Here is a 25999-nt window from a genome sequence, read left to right on the forward strand (position 1 = left end):
TTTCATTAAAAACCAATTTCTTTATTTTGACAAAATAATTAAGTAGCATAAGAACAAAAACAACTTAAAGAGACTTAAATTGCTTCGGAAAAGCAGACGGTAAGCTCGACAACTCTTCTTCTTGTCTTAAGAAGCATAAAGGAAATCTCGAGTGACGCAAAACACTGACGTCTGTTTTGCGTCCTCACATCTGTCCATTTCTTCTAATATTCATTCCATGAACATGACTCAAAAAACAAATCACAAACTCAAGCATTATCAAGCATTGACACAGAGAAATCCATCACTTTCCAAATCATGGCTTTTAATAAAATGGAGAAAAACAAACTCCAGTATTTATTTATTGTTGTAGAATACTGTTTCCTGATCTCTGCATTTGGAAGCTGCAGCAATAGAACAATGGCACTTTTCTTCAGCTGACTTTCACTGCTGGTTTCATAATGGTCTCCCCGCTTACCCAAGTCAGAGTGTTATCAGTGCTGCTGGCAGTGAGGACAGCGGGTCATTTATTTCCAGAGTCTGAGGTTCTTGAGGTGAGCAGCAACAAACTGCATCACAGTAACAGAGGACTCAAGAGTGTGTGTGCTTTGTCCACGAAGAAAGTGCGCCTGACACGACACTGATGAAGAAGATGTCCCCTTCTGGCCAAGCTAAAACTAACAACCTTGAACTAAAAAGCTAACCATGAATCTAAACCTTATCCTAACATTACACACCACATTTTAAAATATTCTTCTCCCATCTTAGCGGAAAGCAAGGAACATCAGGGTTGAAGCCGTTTCATGATGGCCAGTAGAAAGTGTAAAAGCATTAATGAACTGTAGTTGTTTATTGCTTGTCTCTCAGGAAGCTGCAAATCAGAAGAAAGAAAAACCGTTGCTCCATTGTTCAGGAAACTGAGTGTAAGTGTGTCTGCTCATCTGTGTGTGTACGTACAGGATATTGTTCAGGGGACAACGGAGTAGGGCTGATAGGGCAGAATCTTTTGTCGTTCATTGATTGCGTAAATCCATGCGGGTTTGACAAAGTTCAGATTGCCATTCTCCATCAGCGCCTGTGAGAAAATTGAGAGTGAAAGCGAGGGGAAAGAAAGGTCATCCAGTGTTGCATTATAATGCGCAGCAGATAACTAAACGGTACGACCCTTTAAAAAGCTCTGAAACTCTGCTTGTTCAGATGCTTTCAAGGCTCTCAAATACCCTTTTCAAATACGATGCGATATACTTTATTGCCCCCGTAAGGACATTTGTTCTGGACTCCGTCCTGCAGTTCCGCATACATGTACATATACAAACATAGTGGACATTAACAGACATACACATATCATCAGTCATACACCGTTTGAACAAAACAATACACAGACGCACATACTGACAATGGCGACCTATTGCACTACCCCTCATGGCCAACATTTTAAAAGTACATTTCATTACATTTGACTACATTTCATTTCATGTGGATGGTAAGAAGCTTAACGGACATTGGTAGGAATGAGTGCTTATAGCGGTTCAGCCTGCTCTTGGGAACCCTGAACCTTCTACCTTCTAAGGTAGGAGCTGGAACCCTGGGTGGAGTATGTGGGTGGGATCAGACACCATTGTGTTTGCCTGTCTGATAATGGACTGCTCGTATATGTTTTGGAGAGATGGGTGTTTTTTAACCCTCATAATTTTCATAGCAGTCAGTAAATAGATTTAAAAGACACTCTTTCCCAACAGTGCTGCATTTTCACTGCAAGGCTAAAATACTCAGGTTCCCAATTTGCTGCAATGCTTTTATTTATACCCTGTGAAAAGAGAAGTAGCTGCTTAAAAGCAAATGCCAAAGAAGTGTTTTTGCCTTTGTGACATGTCTTCCTTTGCTGTGCACTCTATATAATTGACCATTCGATTACCCCTCCCCCCCGCCAAGAAAAACAGATAGAAGAGTCTAAATGATGTGTTTGAAGGATATATCCACATTGTCAAAGTGTTCAGCAGCGAACAAAAGGGTTAACAAATATAAAGATAAAGCCCGTAGATCACAGTGAACGTAACCTTCAAAAACTCATGTCCTTATGCTCTAATCCATATGCACAGAAATGTTGAAATCTAATGGTTTTTAGGGGGAAGCGACAATGAAACTCACGTCTTCAAAGGAGTCGTGCCACCCTTCACTGGTCACCACAAACTGCACCTTCTCCGTCATGTAGTCCTCGATCAGCCTGCAGCCAAGACAATATTATGTTTCTATACGATCGTGCAACATCTCAGTGAATTCCCATGACCAATTAAAGTAGCGATGCACTTGTGTTGTGCTCTTAAATGGTGTTTCTCACCCGTTGAAGGCAACAATGTATCTCAGCAGAAGGCGCCTCTCGTTGTTGGGAAATTTACCATAGAGGAAAAAGTGCTTTCCTCTCAGGAAGTCTGGGGTAAATGAGAACATGGGCAGATAAGGCTTACTACTATACAATGGGAAAGTGGAGCACCACAGGTGCTATTTGATAAAGGGTGAGAAAGGAGCAAAGCACAGAAGAAAACTGAGAAAAACAGTTGATGTTTGTGTGTGGTGTTTCCTGAAAGCCATCCAATTACTTTCTGTCGGGGTTTGCAATGTCCAAAGAGTAATGGAGGACATCTTGTTTCTTTGATAGGAACAGACAGAGACAGGAGACAAGGACAAAGAGAGCCTCACCTGGGAGCTCAGGGATGGGGAGATCCTCTTCAGCCTCAGCGTCTGTGTTTTCGTCTGTGGACCCCCCGAACAGATCCTCCTGCTTCACCTTCACGTCTGATGAAGCTTTCTTCTGTCTGCTCTCGTGCTCCACCCTATCACAGGGACAGGAAAACGACCCCTTATATTGTTGTATCAATTGTGCTACTGTGTGCAGCTCAAAGGAAGACACTTCCCGACTTTGTTTTAGTGTCAGAGCACTTCTTCCAATCCAACTTTATTTATAAAGCACTTTTGTTCAGAGAAATACAAAAAGATCCCACAGCACAGCTCTCAAAACAAAAACAAATAAAGGTAAGAACACAAAATAAACAAGAATACGAATAACAGCCATATAGTAAAAACAATATACCATTTAAAAGCAATAAAAGCAACAATCTACAAAACGCAGAACGCTAAGGAGAAGAGGTGAGCTTTAAGACGCGATTTAAAAGCTGACCGTGCCTGTCTAACGTGGAGGGGCAGAGCGTTCCACAGTTTTAGGGGCCGTAAAAGGGAAAAGCACGGTCCCCTTTGAGCTTTAGCTTAGTTTTCGGCACATTAAGGAGCAGGTGATCAGCTGACCTGAGAAGACGAGTGTAGGGGTGGAGCAGCTCAGAGAGGTAGGGCGGGGCCAGGCCATTGAGGGATTTAAAAGTAAATAAAACGGTTTTAAAATGAATCCTAAAATGTCTGGACAGTGCGGTGAAGCTAAAATGGAGGGAATGTGCTCATGTGCTCATGGCAGTCACACTGGCAGCGTGACAGATCTCAGCTTCTTAGAGCTTATGAATCTTTTTTTTTTTTTAAAACATAAAGCTCCTTCTTTGACATTGCTCTTAGTCCCTTTAGAGCAGAGGTGTCCAACATACATACAAATATAAGAAGGTCTGGCCGCTGACTAGAGGTATTTTGCCTCAAAAGTTAAGTTATAAGTTGGAAAAATCAATCCAATGTAGGTAAATCATTCTTGATACTTGAAAATGCGTTAAGAAAAAAACAGCTCACAGCTCTCCAGTGTTTCATTTATTGTGTTCATTTATAAAGCTTCAGATTGATTATCATAAGAGGAAATATGAAGAGTATATTTCAAGGTTGTTATGTACATTTGTTATTGGGCTTTTTTCTTATCAACTTAGATTTGATAGAACATGTTTTCAACTTTAATTAACTGAATTTATTTTAAAAGTAGGCTTATTAACACATGCATAATACTGTGTAATATATTTGAACATATATATTTAAGAAGTACAATATAAGACAAGCAGAAGTTTATAATACTTAAGTCATTATACTTTTTTTATTTGCTGAGTGAGGGCCGATAGAAAATGGTCCGCGGGCCGCATTTGGCCCCTGGGCCATAGTTTGGACACCCCTGCTTGAGAGTATATACGCGATATAGAGTGTGGATTGCGTACAACCATCTTTAAAAAGAGATAATTCAGTTCATCCTATATATCAGTATGAACGCACACCACACAGACCACATATAAGATGGTAGTTTAAGAGTTGTTGTATTAAGCTTTTGCCACATCCTGTCTGAAGTACAGCAAACAATCTCTCTTCTCAACATAATCTTTCAGTTCCTGGTTCCCAGAAAACCTTCAATCACTCCCTCAGAAATTAGTGGCTTTAAAGTCGTGAGTGTTTCCGTCAAACGTCTTTTACAGATTATCTTGAAAGGAGGAAATAGCCGAAAACAATAACATCTATTTGGTCCCTTGGGAATCCGTTACAACACTGACATAATTAAGAAGCATAATACAAAATGCCAATCAAATATCTGACTGATTTCACACACACGTTCACTTAGGTCACAAGCTAGTTTTTTTGTTGATGCAGAAAACAATGCTTATTTAACAAGCACAGTAGGTCGTTAAAGCAAAACAATGAGATTCTGTGGACAAAATGTAATTACATGGAAGAACAAACTCGCCCACATCATTACACACCGCATCGTTCACATGATTTACCTCTGCAGCTCGTCCTCAGTGTCCACGGCAGACTCATCATCTCCACTTCCTGTGAAAAGTAGTGTCAATATGGTAAAACTGTCAATATGCAAGGCTTGTTTTACTGCATGAAAAGATCTTGCAAATGTGTGAAATAAGCGAATATATTTATAGGTAACCATATCAGTTCATTGGTTGACGATAAATCCTTGAATCTTAAATTACCATCACTGTAGTTTGATCTCTAAACAAAATATTAGAATCAAATGTCCAAAAATGAAATCTTCCAAGTCATTTTTCATGTTTTTTACAACATGCTATGCTCTTACTGTATATTTCCAATACGCATAGCAGAAAGATAAAACGCCATATGAATCCACCCATCAATGACAGACACATATCAGCAGGTTCAATCATGTAACCTTGGTAACACTTGTCCCTACAATCCTGTGCTGTTGAGGGGAACAAAAGCAGGTCTAATTGAATGCTGTCGCCTTGCGTGTGTTTGCTGTGTTGCCTCATCGATGCACAGCGACACTTTACTTCTGCCACGGCATTACCATAGAAATGAGAATCATGCACAAGTCCCTTCACAGGTATTACATGTCCCTTTCACGGTGGCCTAGTCGAATCATCCAGTTGTTCTTCATAAAGGTGATGCCTTTTGTCTAATCCCCTCACATTGCCCCCTCGCCCCTCTCACCCCTCTTCAGCTCCAGATCAAACATCTCTCCATCCCCGGTTAGAATGAATCACTGCCAATGAGTAAAAGCCACTTCATGTGTAGCTCTCGAGCTTCGCAATATATACATTTACAGAATGTCATTTATGACTCTGTGCTTTTTGTTTGTTGCTTCCTCCAATTTTTTGGAAACGTGTTATGCGTGTCATTGGAGTTTACTTTTTGGTGGGTGACCCTGAGGTAGTGTAGACGTTAAATCAGTGTTTCACATTAATAACCCAGACTGTGGCCCGCCCACAAACCCGTCTCATTCACTACGCTTTAGGGGTAGGACTTTCGTGCTGAGTCATCACTATTCCTATGAAGGCAAAGCTTTTTTTTTGTAATTTACACGGTTAAAAACCAACTTCCTTTGCCTTTCACTCCGTTAACAAGGAAATGGCCGATAAAGAAATTAATGCAATAACATAAATAAAGAATAATATGTATAATATACAATATAGCCTACAGAAAAGTTCTATAAAGACAGTGCTTACATTACGGTTTGTATATATTTGCATGTGTGTGTGTGTGTGTAGCCTTTATTTAACCAGGTAAAATCCCATTGAGATCAAACGATCTCTTTTTCAAGGGAGACCTGCAAAGTTGGTTACACATGAAAACAGGAAAACAACAGAAAACAAAAAGGACATCATACAACATAATTACAATTTACAAACCTATCGACATTGACAGGTACCCAGATTATCATATTGCATTGCATCTAGCCGTGCTTTAAAAAGGATTCAGGGGAACCAAGATGCTCAGTTTCAGTTATACATTTTTCACTTGTCCAGAATGGACAAAAATTGGGGCCACTGGAATCTTCTTCTTCGTCATCGTATTTTACATTTTCCCACGGTTTTTATGACACCGCTAACGTAAGTGAGAAGTGAGATTTTACTGCATCACACATAGGGTTGGGTATCGTTTGGATTTTAACGATTCCGGTTCTGCTTTTCGGTTCCGGTTCTTTGAGAGGGTCAAAATAAGTCCCATGACAAACTGGGAGAAAAATATATTTATGAAAACATTAAGTCAAATCTGTATTCCTATTTACAAATCACTTCATACTGTTGAATTTCTTACGGTTATTGAATACAATTATATAAAAATAATCTCTGCATTGTTTAGTTAGTTCTAAGTGGTGCAGTTTGAGAATGTACAATTGGCCCAGTCTCCTCTGATGTTACACTGCAACCTGCCTGTGAGACAGAGTCCAACCACACATGTCCAACACATAGGACATAACCGAATAATAATAATACATTATATTTATAGCCTATAGGTCTAGCGCTTTTCTACAACGCAAAGACGCTTGCACGCTTACACACGTCCTGCAATACACAGCTGCCCAGCTGCTCACTGTTTGTAAAAGTAAAGAAATAGTATTTTCATTTCCATAATGTACTTTCTATACCCTGCTTCATAAACAATACTGACATCCTGCTCCTCCGAGTCTGGGGGTCCGGGGATGTGAGGACAGCGCGAGGACACAGACAGGGAGGCTGCTTCACTTCATAAAGGAAATGGCATCAATATTAACAACACAGGAGCTAAAACGCTTAATAACCTTCATTACGTGTTAGAGAAAGAACATAAGAAAGTTTGACAAAGATGAGGCTGTTAAACGGGCAGCGGATCCGCTGTGTGTAGAAAGAGAGAGAGACGCTGAGCTGCACAGTGCAGCGATCAACTGATACGGAGCATAGAGAGAGAGAGAGAGCTGCAGTCCGCGGGGCTCGGCCTCGCCTCCTGTCCTCACAACTCTTATTAATCCCGGTACCGGAAAAATTGTTATTTGTTCCTACTCGGAACCGAGTGTTGCTTCCCAGCCCTGCCACTGTGCTACACTTCCCGCCCCGCTCCGCGCCGTCTAACTGTACAGAAAGCGGCGAGATGCATTTAGGAATCGACAAGCAGAACCCAAACTAACACTTCTAAACGAACAATGGCGGACACGTACAATTTGCGAATGAGTTCGGCCTTTTGTAAACTGAATGTATCAATCATTTGTCAATAAATCAGGTCGAAAAACGTCACTTGTCCACCGGACAAGTCAATTGAAAGATCTACTTGTCCGATATTGTAAATAACACGTCCCGGACGGTGGGACTTTTTCGCACACTATCTAGTCAGAGCGGAGCACGACTCCTGACTTTTCCCTGTGTTTTTTATATATCTGTTGTAATTTATAGTGATTGTAGTAATATGTTTTTATTACATGTACAGCACTTTGGCTCGACCAAAAAAAAAATCACTTTTAAATGTGCTTTATAAATAAACCTTGATTTGATTTAATTTAAATCAGTCCTAGCACTTGGCACATGTCACAAAACCACAGCATGAGATCTCAGGCAATAGCTACTTGCCACTCTCCGTGAGATCAAAGAGCATATATAAGTTGGTAGTTTACACAACATGGCTTTATAGATAAACATGTACCAGTGACTGAGCCTCCGTACAGTAAGTGAAGGCAAACCTGCCCTGGCATACAGGGGACAGTGATGAGTTAATACTTTACAGTTAGTAACATATCTCAGCGCACTGTGATCGGCGGCATCTACTGTAACTTGATCAGGTCGGCAGGTGCATTCATATAGACCAGATCCCCATAGTCCGTCAAAGGTCAAAAGGTCACAGAGACTAGCCTTTTCCTGGCCTCAAGCGAGAAACAGGACTTGTGTCTGAAAAATATATCTTTTGAACCATTTTAACATTTTAAAGGTTTTAAGGTAGCAGAAAGTTCTCAATTCAAACCTTCATTTCCAGATGCAAACAAAAAGAACAATTTTAAAACAATCTATTCAATTGTGAACTTTTAGAGTTAGAAGTCTATTTTCTGATTAACTACAGATGGTAAGTTGTCATCATCTTATTGTTCTATTGCTTTACACAAATCTGTGGCTTTTGTTTCTAATTTAAACTAAACGTTATTGCACAGGGCCTCTTCTACACCATCTTAAACATTAAATGTAAGGTGCGTACTGTAACTCCGGACCCAAAAGAATGTTGTGAAAAGTCAACTCCACCAAACGGGATAATTTGTATTTCTGCACAAAAATCCTAGAGAAATCCCTTCAAATTATTAGTGAGAATCAATCATCAGTAAAAGAACATTCTCTGTTCAGACATAAAAGAAACTCATCGCAGTCTGTCGAGTATGGCAGGACTGTTTTATTATGGGTGGAGAGTCTGAGGAAATCTACATTTAATTTATGTTTCAATTTGAAATGAAATCCACTAATGCTCAGACACTTTTCTTTCCTCACCTACCAAGTCATTTAAGGACAAGACTTTATACAGACTCTCCCTTTGGCTATTCTTTGTCTGAGCACATGGTACATAACCAAAACTTTTAACTGAGTTCAAAGACGCACCAAAAGTAAATAAGACGGCCTTCACGACATGCTGAAATGCTTGTTTTTCCTAATTAAGGTTTTTTTAGTTTGTTCCTTTTCTCTCAATGCCTCTTGAGCTTGGGTTTCATTCTTTTATTTCCTCTATTTATCTTTTCAACTGACTGACAGCCCACTTCATCCCCCATCAATACACCCTGTATGTCTGCCTGTTTCAGATTAACTTCAATTAAAGTCAATTGACAAACAATATGAGTCTTTCTAAAGCTCTCATCTAGTATGCACTTTCCAGAACAATGAATAGCCTTTCTTTTTTATCCAAAGAGTGGCTATGATGACTGAATCTTAAACGAATGACTGGGTAAAGTTCAGTTAAATTATTTCACAGAGTGACTTTATAAAGTAGTTTTGCCTCAAACCTGGTTCATCCACATCGGTTGAGCCAGCATACTCATCCTCGTCTTTCTTCTTCTCTGGCGTCTTTTTCGGGGTCACTTGTCTCTGCTGCTTTGGTGGAGTCTGAAAACAAAATGGACAAAGTTTTAAAACTGTCCGTTAGAAACTAGAAAAAGTATTATTGATTAGATCAAAGTCAACTTTAATGTCAATCTTACACGGGCCGTTTCTCAATGTCGAGGAGGCTTGCTTGGTAGCACATGTATGCTGGGCATTTAAACAGTCCTTCGGCGCCACTCGATGACGTAGTATGCTTGAAATAGTGGCTTTGGAGCAGCTTTACTCGACATTGAGAAACACCCTCAGTTTGTGTTTACGGAGAGATCGAAATGACGTTTCCAACAATCCCGAAAGTAAAATTATACAGTATACAGATATGTATAAAATATGTATATTCTATATACAAAGACAGACACATTTACACATATGCACACATTAAGATAACAAAAACCCCACAGCAATCAATATATACAAAATATCTTTGGTGCAAGATAAATGTGCATTTATTGCAGATTGTCCATAGCAGCGTAACAAAAAGTGTCTTGTGCTGGATTTGAGTGATTAGATAATTAGCCTACTAAAAAAACAAAATGTACCTTTGTGCTCACTTCCTCTTCACTCTGTTCATCCACTTCCATTTCGCTCTCTGAGCTTGACTCTGCTCCATCCATCAGATACCTGGAGAAAGACAAAGAACGGGTGAAGGAAATGTGTCAGGATGATTAAAGGCCAGAGGGAAAAGAACGTTGGCACGATATATCCTGCTATCAATCAGCATTGCTATGTTTCAAATGGCAGTGGAACATTGTCGGGCAATAGTAGAACAAAGGATCAGAACCCAGGTAATACTTTTCACCAGACGTTTAATATCCTGATGTTGTAAACATTACCGATGCCAAAAGCTTTGAAGAGTGTCTGCTGGGAGAAAAGCCTGAGCTACTGCAGTAGAGGGGAAAAGAGTCCAAAACCTTTCAACCCAGGATTTGTCCCAGTGCTCTTCGTGTCAATTTTAGCTTGAGTAAGCAAGTACACATCCCTCCTCCTTTACATGGAAATACACAGTCCACATCCAATCTAACCTTAAAAGGTCCCATGTCATGCTTTTCTGATTATTACCCGTGCCCTTGTGTGTTATGAAGCTTTTTATGCATGTAAACGATCTGCAGAGTCACAAACCCTCAAAGTACACCGTGTAGCGAGCGAGTACAACTCTAACACAGAACAGACCTGTCTGCTGCCCCAGAACGCCTCGTTGGAGATTTATCTTTTTCTATGGGTGACGTGCCCATACCCAAATGGACCCATTGGTCCAAATAGACCAAGAGGGAGTATGCTGTTAGCAGGGAGATCATAATGCCATCTGTAATGACCACTGCAAAGGTTAAGAGAGCGGGGGTGGAGTAAAATCTAAAATGTTCAAAATGTGAGAGGGTTCAATGAGGGGCTGACATCCCCTCTCCCTATATTTCTCTCCAGCTATGAAGGCACCTGCACGGTATTAAACTAAAGGTGATACCACTTTTAAGCTGTAATTATTACCGCTCACTCAGTAGGGAGACATTTCACTGACCTATGCTTTCTTCTCTTATTGAACTCAGTACCAAGGAAAGAAAAAAGAGAAATGCCATCAGTTGCTTATGGCAATAAAAGCCTCATCCTAAGGAGCAGACCGACAAGCTCGATCTGCTCCTTTTACAGAGAACTGGAGTCACAGGTTGTTAGAGATGGTACAAACCAACATTAAAGCATGATGAAAGCTTCTGGTTTTTTTAAAGTTACATTTTCCTCCACAATTTTCGAAACAAGTAACGAGGTGCCCCCACTTCAGCCCTCAACGATGCTAAACAAATTGCACATATCATAAAATGTATAAGATTACAGGGTTGTCCCTTATATTATAATTCATATAAAAATGGATGTGGAGAACATCAATGGTCTTAGTTGGCTTCTATTCAATCAACAACTTTTAATTTGTAATCCCGCAAGGGGCAATTGGTTGTGAGCAGCTTATGTCATGTACACAGGCAGGAACATACAGGAAGAAAGCACACGGATACACCCGGAAGCCTGGATGTGGATCCTTCCAATGCACACGATAAGTAGTTTCATAGCATCACAATAAATAAATAATCAAGTTAAAACCCTATCAAGAATTTTAAAGTTTGAGTGCAGAAGGGATGAATGATTTGGAAAAGCGATTTGTCTTAAGAGCAGGTAGAGCATATCTACGTGCTGACAGCAACACATGAAATCCGTCTGCAAGAACATGACCTGGAGAGGCCAGCATGCTCTCTGCTTTGCGCAGAATCGGCTGTTTACAAAAGCAGTTTAAATCCCTCCGTTTCACTCGATGACCTTAGAGCAGGTTTTAACAATGTTGTTCAGGCTGTTCCCGTCTTTCAGTGTAAGCAGATAAAAGAAAAACAAATAAGGCTCTCAATAAATGCTTGGTAATTGCAGTTCTTTAGCAAGTTCTAGGGTGCTCTAGATTTTCCAAATAGGGTACATAAATATGGTTATAATTACAACGGTGGAATATCACCAAATGCATTCATCTCAGTTTTCCACAAACCCTCCGTTGTGATGAGATGCTCCATGCCTCGAGGGCTCTCCTCTCTTTCTGTCCATCTCTGGACCGTCACTGGGGCACTTAGTCTCTTTTAAACATACACTACACTTTACATGACGTAAGCATGGCAGGGGCTCAAGCAGCGGACGTGCTTCCCCCCCCCCCCCTCTCCCGATGCTCAGAGAGAAGCGTGTGCATGATGGAGCGATAGTTTGAGAGGGTGCATATTTGTTTGGGCACTTGTAATCATCAAAGTAAGTGGTCTCTTTAATTACCCATAGCAGATGCAGCTTTTAAATAAAGGACACATCATCAAAGCTGCATGCTGCACAATAGCAGAGCAGCGAGACAGGGAGGGAAGGGGGGGAGGGCAAGGGTGAGAGATCTTTGACAGAATGACAGGCGAGCGCAAGGCAGAATGATAACATAGGCTGCACTGAACTTCTCTCTTCTATGCACTTTTAGAAAATCTTAAATGAATGATCAGATTTAATAAAACCACAGCCTTGTATGCCATCGCCCTTGAGCAGTATATACAAATATATATGTACTGCTGTTCACAGTCATCTCATCAAAAGCGCTTTCATTTGGAGCCTTGAAGATGAACATAAGTCAAAATGGATGGCCGTGCACCCGGTCTCATCCTCACATTGACCCTGCTGGAACCGGATAATAACTCGAATGAAATAACATTCGCATCAAAACTAATATCAGGCTAATTACAACGAAAGAGGCACACTAATAACAGAGAGAGATGGTTCCGGTAATGACTGCAACCTGACAATTATTTTCGTTATCGATTCATCTTTCAATTACTCATTGATTTGCTTTGTGCGAGAAATTCAATGTGTCGTGCTGCAAAATGAAAATATATATTTGTGAGATTACCACCAACACGTTAGGCCCCTTCCAGTTACTCGCACCACATTCTGAAAATGAGCAGGTTATGCAACGAGACAAGGTCATTCAGTTTATGCTGTAAAAGACTAACGATTTTCTGAATAGCAGTGTCTAAGTAAACAGATCACACTGACTTCAATACTCTTAGAATTCATCATCGCCTGCTTACCCGTCGTCATCATTATTACATGATCACTAACATCGTACCTCAGTGATAATGAAGAAGAGATCATGGTATTTTCTGTCACTACCGTGTCCTCCATTGAACTTAACTTTGCCGAGTCATACAAATACTTAGAAATGTTTGCTTGAAGCCAGACTGACATCCAAGATTCATAGCCAACTTATGAGCCAACAATTGAAAATCTAACCAGGATTTCTCTATTGAATTAAAGGATGTCTGTCTCTTCCTACCATAAAACCTTTGAGCAGTCAACCTTCATGTCCGTCCTTGACTTTGGAGATATTCTGCATTGTCATGCTGGCCCATCAACTAGGGTTGCCAGAAACTGACCATGATCAAAATCGATTATTCGGCAGCCCTGGCGAATAATAATCGATTAATCGACGGACCAAATTTCAAATTGCGATAACGACAATATAAATTGCTGAAAGTAAGACTATATATTTTATATAAGAGCTAATTATTTGACAGCTTATACCGTTTCTACCACAACTCTAGTTCTGCTAACCTTATATTAGCATAACAGCAGCCTGAGACCAGCAAGTTCATAAACTTTGACAACCATCCAGCCTCATTATCATCATCATTATTACAGAAGCCACTACTATGAAGGAATCCCCTGAACAATAAAGCAAAGCTTCATGCAGAGCGCCACGAGCACAGAACGATTCTAATTAATTTGGACCAAGACGAGAGTTCTGCTCCACATCATTCAGTAAAGATTAAAGGGGGGCGATGACAGAAAGGTAGCAGAGGAACCTCCTGTAATGAGGCATATAATCCTATCATATAATTAGAGAGCTGCTGGAGCTGAATTTGTGATCACAGCAGGCATCAGCTGCTCAAGGTTACAATGTTCTCTGCAGCAGGCAGCCATCACCGCTGTGAGATGTGTATTTTTGGACACTTCAATCAGTGTGAGTGCCGTGTGCAGATTGTGGGATGCAGAGGGTACAGATGTGGCTGAAGAGAAGGTATTCATCAGGAGAGGATTCATACGCTGGACACATGTTGTGGATGAGTCCTGGGCAGCTGCTCTTGTGGCTTCCTCCACATGCAATCATCAAAACAGTTTTACTGTAAGACCATTCTTTGGGTTTCGCTCTCTTACTGTTTATAGGTGATCTTCTGTTTCTTCTTATGGCAGTCCAAAACCCATTCCTTCCGCACGATGATGCCCCCTGCTGATTTCACCTGGCTGTACTTGGGGGTGTTGGCGAAGGCACAGCTGGAGATTATCACACACACACACACACACACACACACACACACACACACACACACACACACACACACACACACACACACACACACACACACACACACACACACACACACACACACACACACACACACACACACACACACACACACACACACACACACACACACACACACACACACACACACACACACACACACACACACACACACACACACACACACACACACACACACGTCAGAAAACTCAACTACAGATCATAAAAACTATCATGAAAGAACATCTGTGGAATAATTATTCATTAAAAAAAGGGGTTTGCCCTTCATATCAATTATCATTCATTTTAATTCATAGTTTATATGTCCCAATATGTTGGGTTCATAGTGTTTCCATCATTTGTATTTGTATCTTTGATTGTATTAATCTGTGTGAATCTGTGTGGCCCCGTTTTTCATCCTTACCCTGTTGCTGTTTGATCCACGGGGATTAATAAAGCTCCATCTTTTCTCTTAAATTACGAATATCAAATATTTACTTTGTCTCTCAACTGACACATCAATACAGATCAGCCATATTGCCAACTGTACATTTTAAACACAGCTATGCAATGTGTGATCGACATCCTGCACTATGTTATATATTGCATCTTTTGGCTGGTTCGTAGCTCTGTTAAAACTTCCCTTTGTTTTTATGGACGTATTTCTGAGCTGTCCTTGCCACCAGAGGACTGAGTTTATTGTGTCCCCTGCAGTAATTACTTCAGGATGAGATGAGAAAATCTGATTTAGTTGATGTGTTTCTAAAGACAGTCAACAACACAGTGGATATAAGCACATTGAACTGTTTGTCAATTTGGTGTTTAATCTACTTTCTAAAAAACAAACCATGTTTTATTATCTTTGCTTTGAAATTAGTTTTTTTTTTAAATTCTAATTCATATCCTAGCTTTTAAATGATTGTTTTTAAATGCCATTTTATAACATGTTTCTCAATGTCTTTCATTTTTGTAAAGCACTTTGAATTGCCTTGTGTTGAAACGGGCTATATAAACAAACCTGCCTTGCCTTGCCATACTATTAAAAGTAAAGTAAGGACAGCTGAGGCGTTCAGTGTCTTCTACACACTTCCTCTCTGCTGGATACTTACATGAGGTGTGTGGAGTCCGGGGTCCAGTCAGGTCTGTATTTGGCTCCCATGTCCACAGCCTTTTCCCTCAAATCCCCTCTTATGGGGTTTTGGAAGCCGCTGAGGACAAACACGACCCCCTCCAGGATGCGTTTGAAAGGGACCTGCTGCGCGCTGGTTTTCGGTTGTTTGGGTTTAGGGTCGGGTTTAGAGTGGCTCTCCCGATTCTTCTCAGCAGACTTCTGTGCCGGCGACGCTGGAGAGAAGAATTGCAGGAGTCAAAGAAGCTTCCCAGGTGAAGAAATAATCTATATTCAAGATTCAGACGCTGTTAGAGTTACCTTTCGGGGTGCTGGAGCTGGGCGTGCCGGCGGGGCTCGGCTTGGGTTTGGGGGCCGCAGCTTTCCCCTCAGGTGAGATAGCTGGGCTGGATTTCTTCGAGGGGGGAGGGCCGGAGGAAGACTTTTGCTCTTTGCTGAACTCAAATGTTCTCTTTGCTGGTGGCTATGTGGAAACAAATGGATATTAGAACTATTGGATATATGGATACTTTCCAGATTGCAAAAATAAGCTTTACATGAATGTTTACGAGACATGCGTTGAAAGAGATAATGTTGGATGACGAGTGGACTAGAGCACACATCTGAAAACTGTGTACACATTTCATGCTCTAAAAGTGACACCTTGGAAACAAAACAACAAGTACTTTTGAGATTACTTCCTGATGCATAGAGACATGAATATGTATTGTGCAGTTCTAGATGTGTATTTCTTCCAAATGACTTGTAGCGGATATTGACAATCCCCCAGAAGTGAAGCTCATACAGAGTTTTACTGATGGATTTTTATCAGACCCAGGCAATATTTCAAGCCCTACGTTTTAAAGCTGATGAAAGCTGCAATTTAAGCTGCTGCTCACGTACCAGATTCATTCAATACATGGGATTTCAGCAACAAGAACAGAACATAATGAGCAGAGCTTCCATAAGAAATGTGAGGCACTGCCTGTATAATTTAACAGCATAGGACGCCCTAAAGCTCAGTTGGTAAAGTGCACTGGGGCTTGGTCACCAAGTGGATTTGTCCCGTGTCCCCATTTCAAGTCTTTCCTAAAAAGTACTGCCTTTAAAACATTTCACAAAACTAAAATAGAATTAACAAAAGTAATTTTTTTGTTGTTGTCTGAAATGTATTAGTTTTTTTATGCAAGTCCAAGGAATTTTGGTTCCTGGTGAAGTTTGGAGATCGATGCACAATAATATTAATGAAAATATGTGATCAAGTAGATGTTAACAACCCTTTTAAAAACCCTTGAACACGTACTTTACTAGTACAATTTGACAGTTTTGGGTAAAACAACTGTTCAGTGTCAGACCTTATCTTTCCTAGGTATAAAAGTCACGGCTCGCCACTGACCAAAAATGCCACATTATTGACCCGAAAGTGCACACAAAGCAGACTCTGACGCTCCTCACGGTCCTGACATGCTTCACGCGTTGACATTTTACCGAAAGCTGCTACGGTTCTTCAACAAAACGTTCAAATGTAAGAGGTTTATCTCTCATTCAGATCAATGGAAAGGCTCTCCTCTCACAGATCACTGCACATCACCATGGAAACCTTTGATCTCTGCACACAGGTGTTTGATAACATCGTCACCATGGACACCTTAGATCTCTGGGCTCACACACAGGTGTTATGATTAGGTGCTCAGCAAAGAAACAAACAGACTGTCTCAGCCTAATCTTTTCTGTCTGACTTCATACTGACTTCAATATGTTCCACATATTTTATACATTATTGGTGACGTATGGTTTTAGTTCAAAAGTTTGCAGTTAAAATATTCTGCTGCTTTCCCAAGCCTTGTTACTTTCTTTTCTAATCTTAATACACATTCATTCACTACTACTTACATCGGATATGTAACTTCTTCAGCCTACTTTCAGCTGCAGAAACCATTCAACTATTACATTATTCAGCTATTTCAGGACATAAAGCCTATACACGTTGTTGTTTATACCTTTTTTAAACCTTTTCTTTTAAATATTAAGCTTTTTTTCCCCCTACTCTTCCAGTTTAACATTTCACTTTCAAGTGTTCAACAAAGTCATTGCAATGCATTTGAGCTGTAACAATTTGATTCAAAGCATTTCACTTTTCTGCATTTCTACGCTAAGTTCAGCAAAACACACTTACTTGGTCTCTGTAGCTAAAAGCAGCTACAGAGACCATTCAGCTCATAACATATTCAGCTTTTTCTGCATATTCAGCTAAATTCAGCAACAAATGTTAACAATTTACAGCATTCGCACGCATTTTCTGCAGGAAATGCATTTTCTAGTTGCCTCTTATTTTCTCTGCTTGCGATGTACTGTTTTCTAAATTAAGCTGCCTGTCGTTAAGTGGAGACACGACGTGATGTTTAGTACCTGCGGTGAGGCCAAGCTGGAGGATGGAGCCGGGCCTGAGGAGGGGGGGCCGCCACCTGAAGAGTGGGAGCCGCCAGCCTGCAGCGCAGCAGCAGCGTAACTCAACCTCTCACTCTGAGGAGACACTGAGGGGAGAACAAAGCAGAGGTAGCTTGATAATAAAGAACGCCTACCTTTTGTCTCCTTTACATCAAAACCTAATTAGTTCACACTTGCCATGTTTTTCATTATTTGAGGTGATAAGCCCTTTTGTAACAAAGAAATGAAATCATGTAATTGTGCTTCAGGAGCTGGTAAATTCAAATGAATGGATTTACCTTTCGATGAGGTAGTGGACTTTGTTGCATGGTCCCGATTGAAGAAGAGACTGCCAGGCTGAAGGCTGGGAGCGGAGGACGGAGGCTCCTCCTTCACCCTGAACTGTCCCAGCTTCGTCAGTTTCTGAAAGGAGAGAAGAAAGACAAGCTTAGTGCCAAAGGAAAAGGTGGAGAGAGGGGCTGGAGTCTTTTTTTTTTAAGATATAGCAATACGTACAATATGAAATCTAACAAAATGGAGGGAAACTTGGCAGGTGTATGCTGGTTACAGCTCACTCTCAGTCGCTCGCTACAGTATATTAAAAAACGGATAAAGGAATAAAGGTCTACAGGACATATTCTTGGACAATATGTACGTCAAATCTTGGGCTTGTTGTATACATTGATTGAATGGGGCTTTGACCTTATTGAAGCCATAAAATGTGTGAGCTTTTGAACCCAAATGTCACATTAACTCAAGCATTGCTGTGTCATGGCAGATGTATTGCTCAGGACCCAAGGAAGCACTGTGTCGGGTTTAAAAGGTTTTGGATCAGCAGTTCTCGAGAAAGCTGAGAGCAGAAACAACAGAGGCAAGCCAAAACCCGGACAGACACTGGTTTAGTCATCTTTAAGTTGATGAGTTCTTAGAATAGATTTAGGTGCTACACACACACTCTGGCGAGATGCATAATCACAAAGACCATCTTCTTATTGAATGAACTTTATGTACAGTCACTAATATGAATGTTTAGTTGTTTACTCTCTTTGGTGTGTCTGGATTCTCAAACTGGTTTGTTGTGGAACTTTATTTAAACCTTATTAAAACTAGGACAGGGTATTTAATCTCAATATTTTTTAGGGATTACCTCAAATGTGTCACATAGTGAAATAATTTAGTATCAAAAGTCCAAAATGTGGAAAGTTACATCAGATATCTGGTCAGAAGATGTGCGTAAATCTTTTTTAGGATCAGACAGAATTTTGAAGGAGAAACTATTTTGAGAATTGTTGACTATTTCATTTAGGCAACACTTGCTTGAGATCTTGTGTTCGGACCACCTTTAACATCAGAGATGCTTTTGAAGAGGGATAAGAAGAAGAAAAATCATATTTATTTTCAAAATAAGGTATCTAAAAGTATGGTTTTAGTGTGAGCAGTGAGTATTCATATCAGCAAAAACCAATATAAACTATATTCAGTGAAAATAACCAGAAATACAGAAGATCTTCAGGCCCGTTGGAGTTTAGGGACCTGTCGAGACTTACCGGGGAGGTTGTTGGAAGAGGATCATTTTTGTCAGGCGGTGAATGAAACTTCACAAAGGCCAGTCCGTATGCTATGTTCTAGAAAAACAGATACAAAACCATCTTAGATTAGATTACTTTATTGTCATTACAAAATGCAAGCACAGTGTAACAAAATTAAGGAGGGTCTAACCAGAGTGCAAAACAGTCAGTTATATACACAATTATCACAAGTATGTACAAAATAAATTATACAAAAATAAATGTATAAATAAGAATAAATACACAGATAATAATAAATACAGTACTGTATATAAAGCAGTAATGTACAAGGATAATTGCACTTCAGCACAGCACACGACAACAACTAGGCAGTATTAGTGTTCATTTCACAAAAACCAATGGATATATGCTTATTAGTGTACACTGGACTACTGGATCAGAACTGGACTATTAAACACAACAGTCCAGCAGATCGATTTTTTTCTGTACATGTGAAGCAATAATGTCGACTGATGTCTAATGATGTGGCTCTATGGTAAAAGTAGTGGGAAAATAGTCCAAATCACAATTGTTTTACTTTTGGATTCTGTTGATTAAGAGTGAGATGGATATATTATTTGCACTCTGTTTTTTAATCCATTTAAATGACTGAACCTCTACCTTGCTGTATGGCTGGCTGCACACAATTTTCACTCTGTCCCACTTCTCCTGAGTCGCGCTCTTCTGCAGCTGCTGAGGCCCGAAGAAACGCACTCGGTTCATGTTGGTGCCGTTACGACTCTCCGTGGGCGACATGAAGGAAGACGTAACCAAGAGAACCTAAGGGAGAAAAGGATTGACATAAAAGGATTAGGGTTTCAGATGAGACTGAAAACTCATCTCTTTCGACTCCACTTTGAGCGATAGAACTATTAACAAAGCACTTATATACTAATAAAGGGCTGGCTTATCTAAAGCCAGTTGAGTAGCACTTGAAATGTTTTAGCTCTATGAAACCTGATGTACTTATATGATTCTGTTTTCTTCAAGGTTGTATTTTGTTGGTCGAACGCACTTATTGCACGTCGCTTTGGATAAAAGCTTCAGCTAAATGCAATGTAATGTAAAGAAAGAAATTTAGTTATTAGCATAATTAGGAGGAGAAATACTTTGTAGTGATGTTTGGTTTTAAGAATACCTCATAGTCCTGATCTCTGACAGCTGAAGAATTCCCCACCAGCACCTCGATGAAAGCAGAGCCTTCATTTCCAATATCAATGCTGTGCACCTGCTCCTCCTTCTCTAACTGAGAGAAAAGAAACGGCTCAGGTCAACAGAGCACACACACAAACATAAGTCAAAGAGCTAAAAAAACGTGATTTAAGTGAAAGTATATAACAAGACTGCTTTAAGTTTCCGTTAGCTGGTAATTACCGGACTTTGACCGGTAAAATATGCTGAAGACCGGCAAATCTAAATCTCTATATATCTATATCAGTTGCCCCACTTATGTGACAGACAAGAATAGTCAATTCTAATGTCTAACACTTAATGTGGAGAAAGAGATGTCCTGTATGGGTTGATTGTGCGTTGATCTGTTGGTAATGCCTCGGGGTTCCGGTGGGCATGTAAACAAATGCTGCGCTATACTTTGTGGCCTCACCCGGTTGCATAGCAACGCTTATTGTTTAGGCGTCTTTTGATAAGCAGGTAGTCCTATCATTAGCTAGAACTAGCTGGATCTGATCGATATGGACATAAATGCGAGTAAAGTCTAATCTGACGGGAGAGAGAGATCAGCTGCTGCTGACGAGTCAACATGCAGCTCTGTATGATCAGCGGTGAGCGGACAAAACACACACTTCAGGTTAGAATATCACACATAGCTATTTTAATTACCTCTCAAACTACCGTAACTAGTTATGGATAAGTTTAGTTTTACTGTCGGGTCACTCATTACTGGATCCGCGAGCTGCATGATACGGACGGCTGTCAGAAGGAGAGAGCGCTCCGTTTATTATTCCCGTGTTATTATAAGTTACTGTTCACTTTTGAATAATGTAGTTAATCGACAATTATTAGTTTGTTTAATATCGAGTCATATCAATTTGTTTTAAAGCTCAATAAATAACAAAGAAGACCTCTGACCGGCACTTTTCTCATTTTGTCTGGAAGATTTAAACTTTAACGGACATGTTGACCGGCAAAAGAAAATTCTAACGGAAACTCTGTCTGACACATCAATACTCTACCATGTAACATCTTAAAACCGTATAATCTATTCTTAAAGCATCAGGCAGGAGCTGGAGGGACATAAAGATGAGCAGCACAATAGTTATTTGTCTCCCAGATAATAAAAAAATGTGCAGTAGTAGCATTTGAATAAGCTGGAAAGAGGCAATTAACTTCTGCATAATCTCTAAACAATTATGTGAACTCAGCAAGAAGATTCAGACAAAGGGAATCCCTAAAGGACCCAAATGCATCATCGAAGGAAGGAAGTCAAATGTTTTAATTGGTATCAATCTTGCTGATTCTTAGAATGTTTGTTGTTGTATCAACATGATTGCATGCAACTGTTGTTGATTAATAGATCTTCAGAATTTACACAAAATAAGAATGCCCAACACTTAGCAATAACAAACGGTAAGTCAGGATCCAAATATTTGCATTTCTTTAGTGGATTTTAAACCAATGAAGAGCAATGAGGGACATATAGTATGATCCGGCATAAAATAATCACAAGCCTTTTTAAAAAGGATGCAAGCCAAGTACCCAAAATATCAGTTTAAGATAAAAAACAACATCCACAGACTGACTTCATGTCTTGCAAAGGGTAGCAGAATTCAGGTAGCGAAACATCTGTAAAAAACAAATCTATGTTGGATATTTCTGTCTGAGGTAGCAAATGACCTAAAAGCTCCTTTCCCACTCCCTAATTTGGTGGAGTTCTCATAAAAAACGTGAAACTCAGCAATTTAGGTCGATGCGCCACTGTTTGATTTGGATCAAATATGCTGGATCAGCAGGTTTCTAGAGCCTAGGTACATTTCACATCAGCAATGACAAATAACTACATGCCTTTGGGAAAACACGTGTGTTAAAAACATACCTGCAGAATGACTGATGTCTGCTTCTCCCCGGATCTTGCTGCTTTCCACTTTCTGTAGGTGTCAGAGCTCAGCAGGTTGTCTGCCTTGTGTGCCTGTTTTACATTAGAATCAGCAGAATCTGGTTAATTGAAGTAGGTGTTCACATACAAGGAATTTGGTTTTTGGTGCATAACATTAAATTAGACAAATATTGCAAAAAAAGAACTACATCAATATAGAAGCAAATCACAACATATTTTAATTAAAACAGGAAGCGAGGTGCACAAAAAAGTCCAATGGAAGTTTAAAAGTTCACATTAGGTATATAAAATACAGTACCAATTAAAATATATAAGAAGAATGTGCCACGTACAAAGGGTTATGATGAATGGTAATAGGACGGCTCTCATTTGCCTAAATAAAACAATACATCTACAAATATTGGTGTAAAGAATATTGTAAACATTCAATGCAAGTGATATAATGAACTTACAGTGTCCTCGGTGCTGCAAGACACGACGTGTTTGAGTTGGATTTCTGGCATGTTGTTGATTCTTGACAGGTTGAATTAGCTAATGTGATGTTAAATAAACCAACTGAGCGCTGCGTAACCACTAAACGCTATGTTAACCAATTAAGAAGATATAAAGCACAAGATGTTCTTCAAGCTGCTGTAAATGTAGCCTTCAAAATGTAATTAAATTGACTTAAAGTTTAAGTCAGATATACTGTTGGATAACGTGATAGCATGCTAGCAAACAATAGGCGGAGTGAACTTTCCCTGAATAGCCTGGTGGTTTTATCAAACATAAAATGATGTTACGCACAAATTCTGAATCGGTTATGTACTTGACACATAGCCAGTCATGTTGGTATTGCATCTAACATTACAAAACATATATGGATGGATTTAATTTGAGATATATATACGTGGAAGCGAACTCATATTCCCACCAAAAGCCCGGCCTGTGTCGTCCTGTGACGCAATCCTCTAAAACAGCATTTTCATCCAATCAGAGCTTTCGGTTCTTCTTCTGCTGTTAAATAGAAGCACCGACATATTTATATCGCCACCAATCGTTCAGGAGCTGTACCGCAGTCAGACTAAATATCTTAAAATACTGTAGGCCTACCTACGCAGTTAAAGACATGATTCAAATGTATTACAAAAAAATAGAATAAAAAACATTAAACAATGACTCCTGTTCGTTTCCAGTCTTTGTTTAAGTGTTCTTGTAAGCAACACACTTTTTCATCTCCTCTCATGTAAGTAAAGTATGGAAGCCTTTTTACTCCAACATGATGGAAAAACAGATAATCTAACTATGGAAACCACCCTTGACAACAGAGCATTTAGAAATTTATAAAAAGTGAAATCCTATATGTAAGTTAGATGTGAACTTGAAACTACAACAGTTTATGTATTGATCATGTATTTTTGTATGACTGTTCTAACAACAAATGCTTACCATTGTGTGTGAACGATGTGATAAATGGTTGCTCATAAAAAAGGCTCCTTTCCATTTAGCTTTTACAGTATCATGTCCTGTAGAGCAGCGGTTCCCAACCTGTGGGCCGCGGCCCCCTAGTGGTCCGCGAAGGCATTGCAAATAATTAAAAAAATGTAATTTCAATTATTTATTTATTTTTTGACATGCTTAAGACACAAACATGGACATAACAATAACATATAAGAGATGAAAATCCCATCTCTCAGACAACAACAAAACAAAAACAGAAGAAATAAAGATACCACTTCAACATTTCATAAACATAAATAGGTTGACAACCAAATACCACCAAAAAAACAACATGGAAAGCATATTTATTGCTTCCCTGGTGGGAGGGACTAAACGTAGGGAAACGACGCAAGTGAGGGACGCAAGGAATCCATTTAATCGACCTGAGAAGCAGCCAAGATGGCCGCCATGTGGTAACGTCGGTCTCCATTGGCCAGCAGCGCGGGTGAGTCATCTAGTGTGTGTTTATCTTTCTTACAGTGCAGACGCTTTTCTGCTTGCTCCTGCCTCTGCTTACTTTTTATGCTGATTTTCCTATTCTTATTCTCTGAAAACTTCGAGCAGCGGCTCCTGGACATTAACCGATCACTTCGTAAATAGACGGAGGTTTTCAGCCATATTTCAACATTTTTACGACGACCCCAGTCTTACAGTAGCGTGGCCTAGCAACAGCTAAAGCCTGGTAGGCTACTGCATGCTATTTAGCTTAAGCTAGTTGGTAGAAAAATGCCTCCGTTCTCTACAGATGACTTCCACAAACTTCTACAGAAGATAGTTGTGCTGGAAATGAAAATGCAACGGTTGGAAGTTAACGTGGAAGTGAATGGACTATGTTGTGGGAATGACACCACTTTACCAGTGTTGCAAAATAGTGGAAAAGGGTATGCTAACTCACAGCTAGTTAGCAGCTACAAGGATTCCAAGGAACAGGAGGGCTGTGTACCGGGTCATAAATCTACAAGTGGTAGTCCTCCCTGGAACTCTCTGGGTGCAAAGCCGAAGAGTAAATCATTTCCATGGGATTTGGGAGGACGGATAACAGGCAGAGCCCAACACTCAGAAATATGTGATGCGACCGGCTGGCCTGCATTGTTATCACCCAGGAAGAGCGCCTCTTCAACCCCTAAACAGCCGTGGACAGCTGCTAAAGGGAGAACTACAAACAATCCTCCTAAACCACCAAGTGTGCCAATCCAGAACAGATACGCTCCGCTGACCGAGAGCCGGAGATCTCTTTCTGATGACCCGGATAACCCGTCCTCTTCACACAGCAGGGTAAGGACCAATAGCTACTCCAAAAGTAAAAGACTAGAGGGAAAGCTAACGACTGGGCCTGAAACTCTGATTGTGGGTGACTCTGCTGTAAGAGATGTAAAAGGTCTGTGTAGTAAGAACAACATCAAAGTACTCTGTTTTCCCAAGGATACGGTCTCTGACTTGGCTGAGAAGATCCTGCATATTGGGGCTGAACATCCGACTGTGAAGAATGTGGTTCTGCACATTGGAACAAATGATGTTGTGAAACAAGAGTCAGAAGTGCTGAAAGAAGACTTTAAATGTCTGTTGGAAACTGCCAGCTCTCTAAATGCAGAGGTGTTCATCAGTGGCCCTCTACCGCCAGTCAGAAGAGGAGTGGAGAGATTCAGCAGATTGTTTGCACTGAACACCTGGCTTTCAACTGCCTGTACTGACCATTCTGTGCATTTTATTGACAATTTTAACTTTTTCTGGGATCGCAGACATCTTTTCAAGGCAAATGGAGTTTGCCTGAACAAGTCAGGAGTGAAATTGTTTATCTCTAACATATTCAACTGCCTGCGTCATCAATCTGTTCCCTCTGCCAAGGACAAGCGGCAAGAGGAATCAAAACAGGAGATAGACACAACACATCGCGCAGAAAACCCTGAAGAAGTATCACTGCACCCGCCTGAGGAATGTTCTGATTATGGGAGACCTATGAAACACACGGAGGAGTCCCCACCGCCCGTCACCCCCCCCCTATCAACGCCTTTGAGGATACTCCGTTCACCCTTTCACCCACGCCCACCATCCTGGAGATCGTTGAACACATGAAGGAGATACAGAGGGCTGGCACCGATTCCTTCCTGGATTTCAAAGACCAAACTAAGGCGTTACGCAGGCTGGCAGCATGTCCTTTACCCCCGCCCCTCAACGACGCCCACCAAAATCACCGAAGCAGAGATGCGCACCATCTCTCCCGGCTTCATCACCATGCCTACCACAATCATC

At 40.4% G+C, this 25999-nt stretch overlaps 1 protein-coding gene across 2 annotated transcripts; it reads right to left on the reverse strand.

Moving 5' to 3' along the window:
* xrcc1 (X-ray repair complementing defective repair in Chinese hamster cells 1) lies at window positions 1-23228 on the reverse strand. Of its 2 annotated transcripts, XM_034102929.2 has the most exons (18): window positions 22723-23228; window positions 22250-22342; window positions 20336-20443; window positions 19819-19977; window positions 19177-19254; window positions 17929-18052; window positions 17612-17736; window positions 15524-15686; window positions 15204-15438; window positions 13947-14063; window positions 9779-9860; window positions 9146-9245; window positions 4668-4716; window positions 2677-2810; window positions 2318-2408; window positions 2128-2203; window positions 937-1054; window positions 1-850 (listed from the first exon to the last, which is right to left on the reverse strand). In XM_034102929.2, the coding sequence occupies exons 1-17, from the start codon at window positions 22771-22773 to the stop codon at window positions 947-949; spliced, it is 1893 nt and encodes a 630-aa protein (XP_033958820.1). In that variant the 5' UTR covers window positions 22774-23228; the 3' UTR covers window positions 1-850; window positions 937-946. The 2 variants fall into 2 exon arrangements, with proteins under 2 accessions (XP_033958820.1, XP_033958819.1); XM_034102928.2 differs by having other exon boundaries at window positions 1-1054.
* Between the last annotated feature and the right edge of the window lie 2771 nt (window positions 23229-25999).

The sequence above is a fragment of the Pseudochaenichthys georgianus genome, chromosome 16 (genome assembly GCF_902827115.2).
Source record: "Pseudochaenichthys georgianus chromosome 16, fPseGeo1.2, whole genome shotgun sequence".
NCBI classification, from domain to species: Eukaryota; Metazoa; Chordata; class Actinopteri; order Perciformes; family Channichthyidae; genus Pseudochaenichthys; species Pseudochaenichthys georgianus.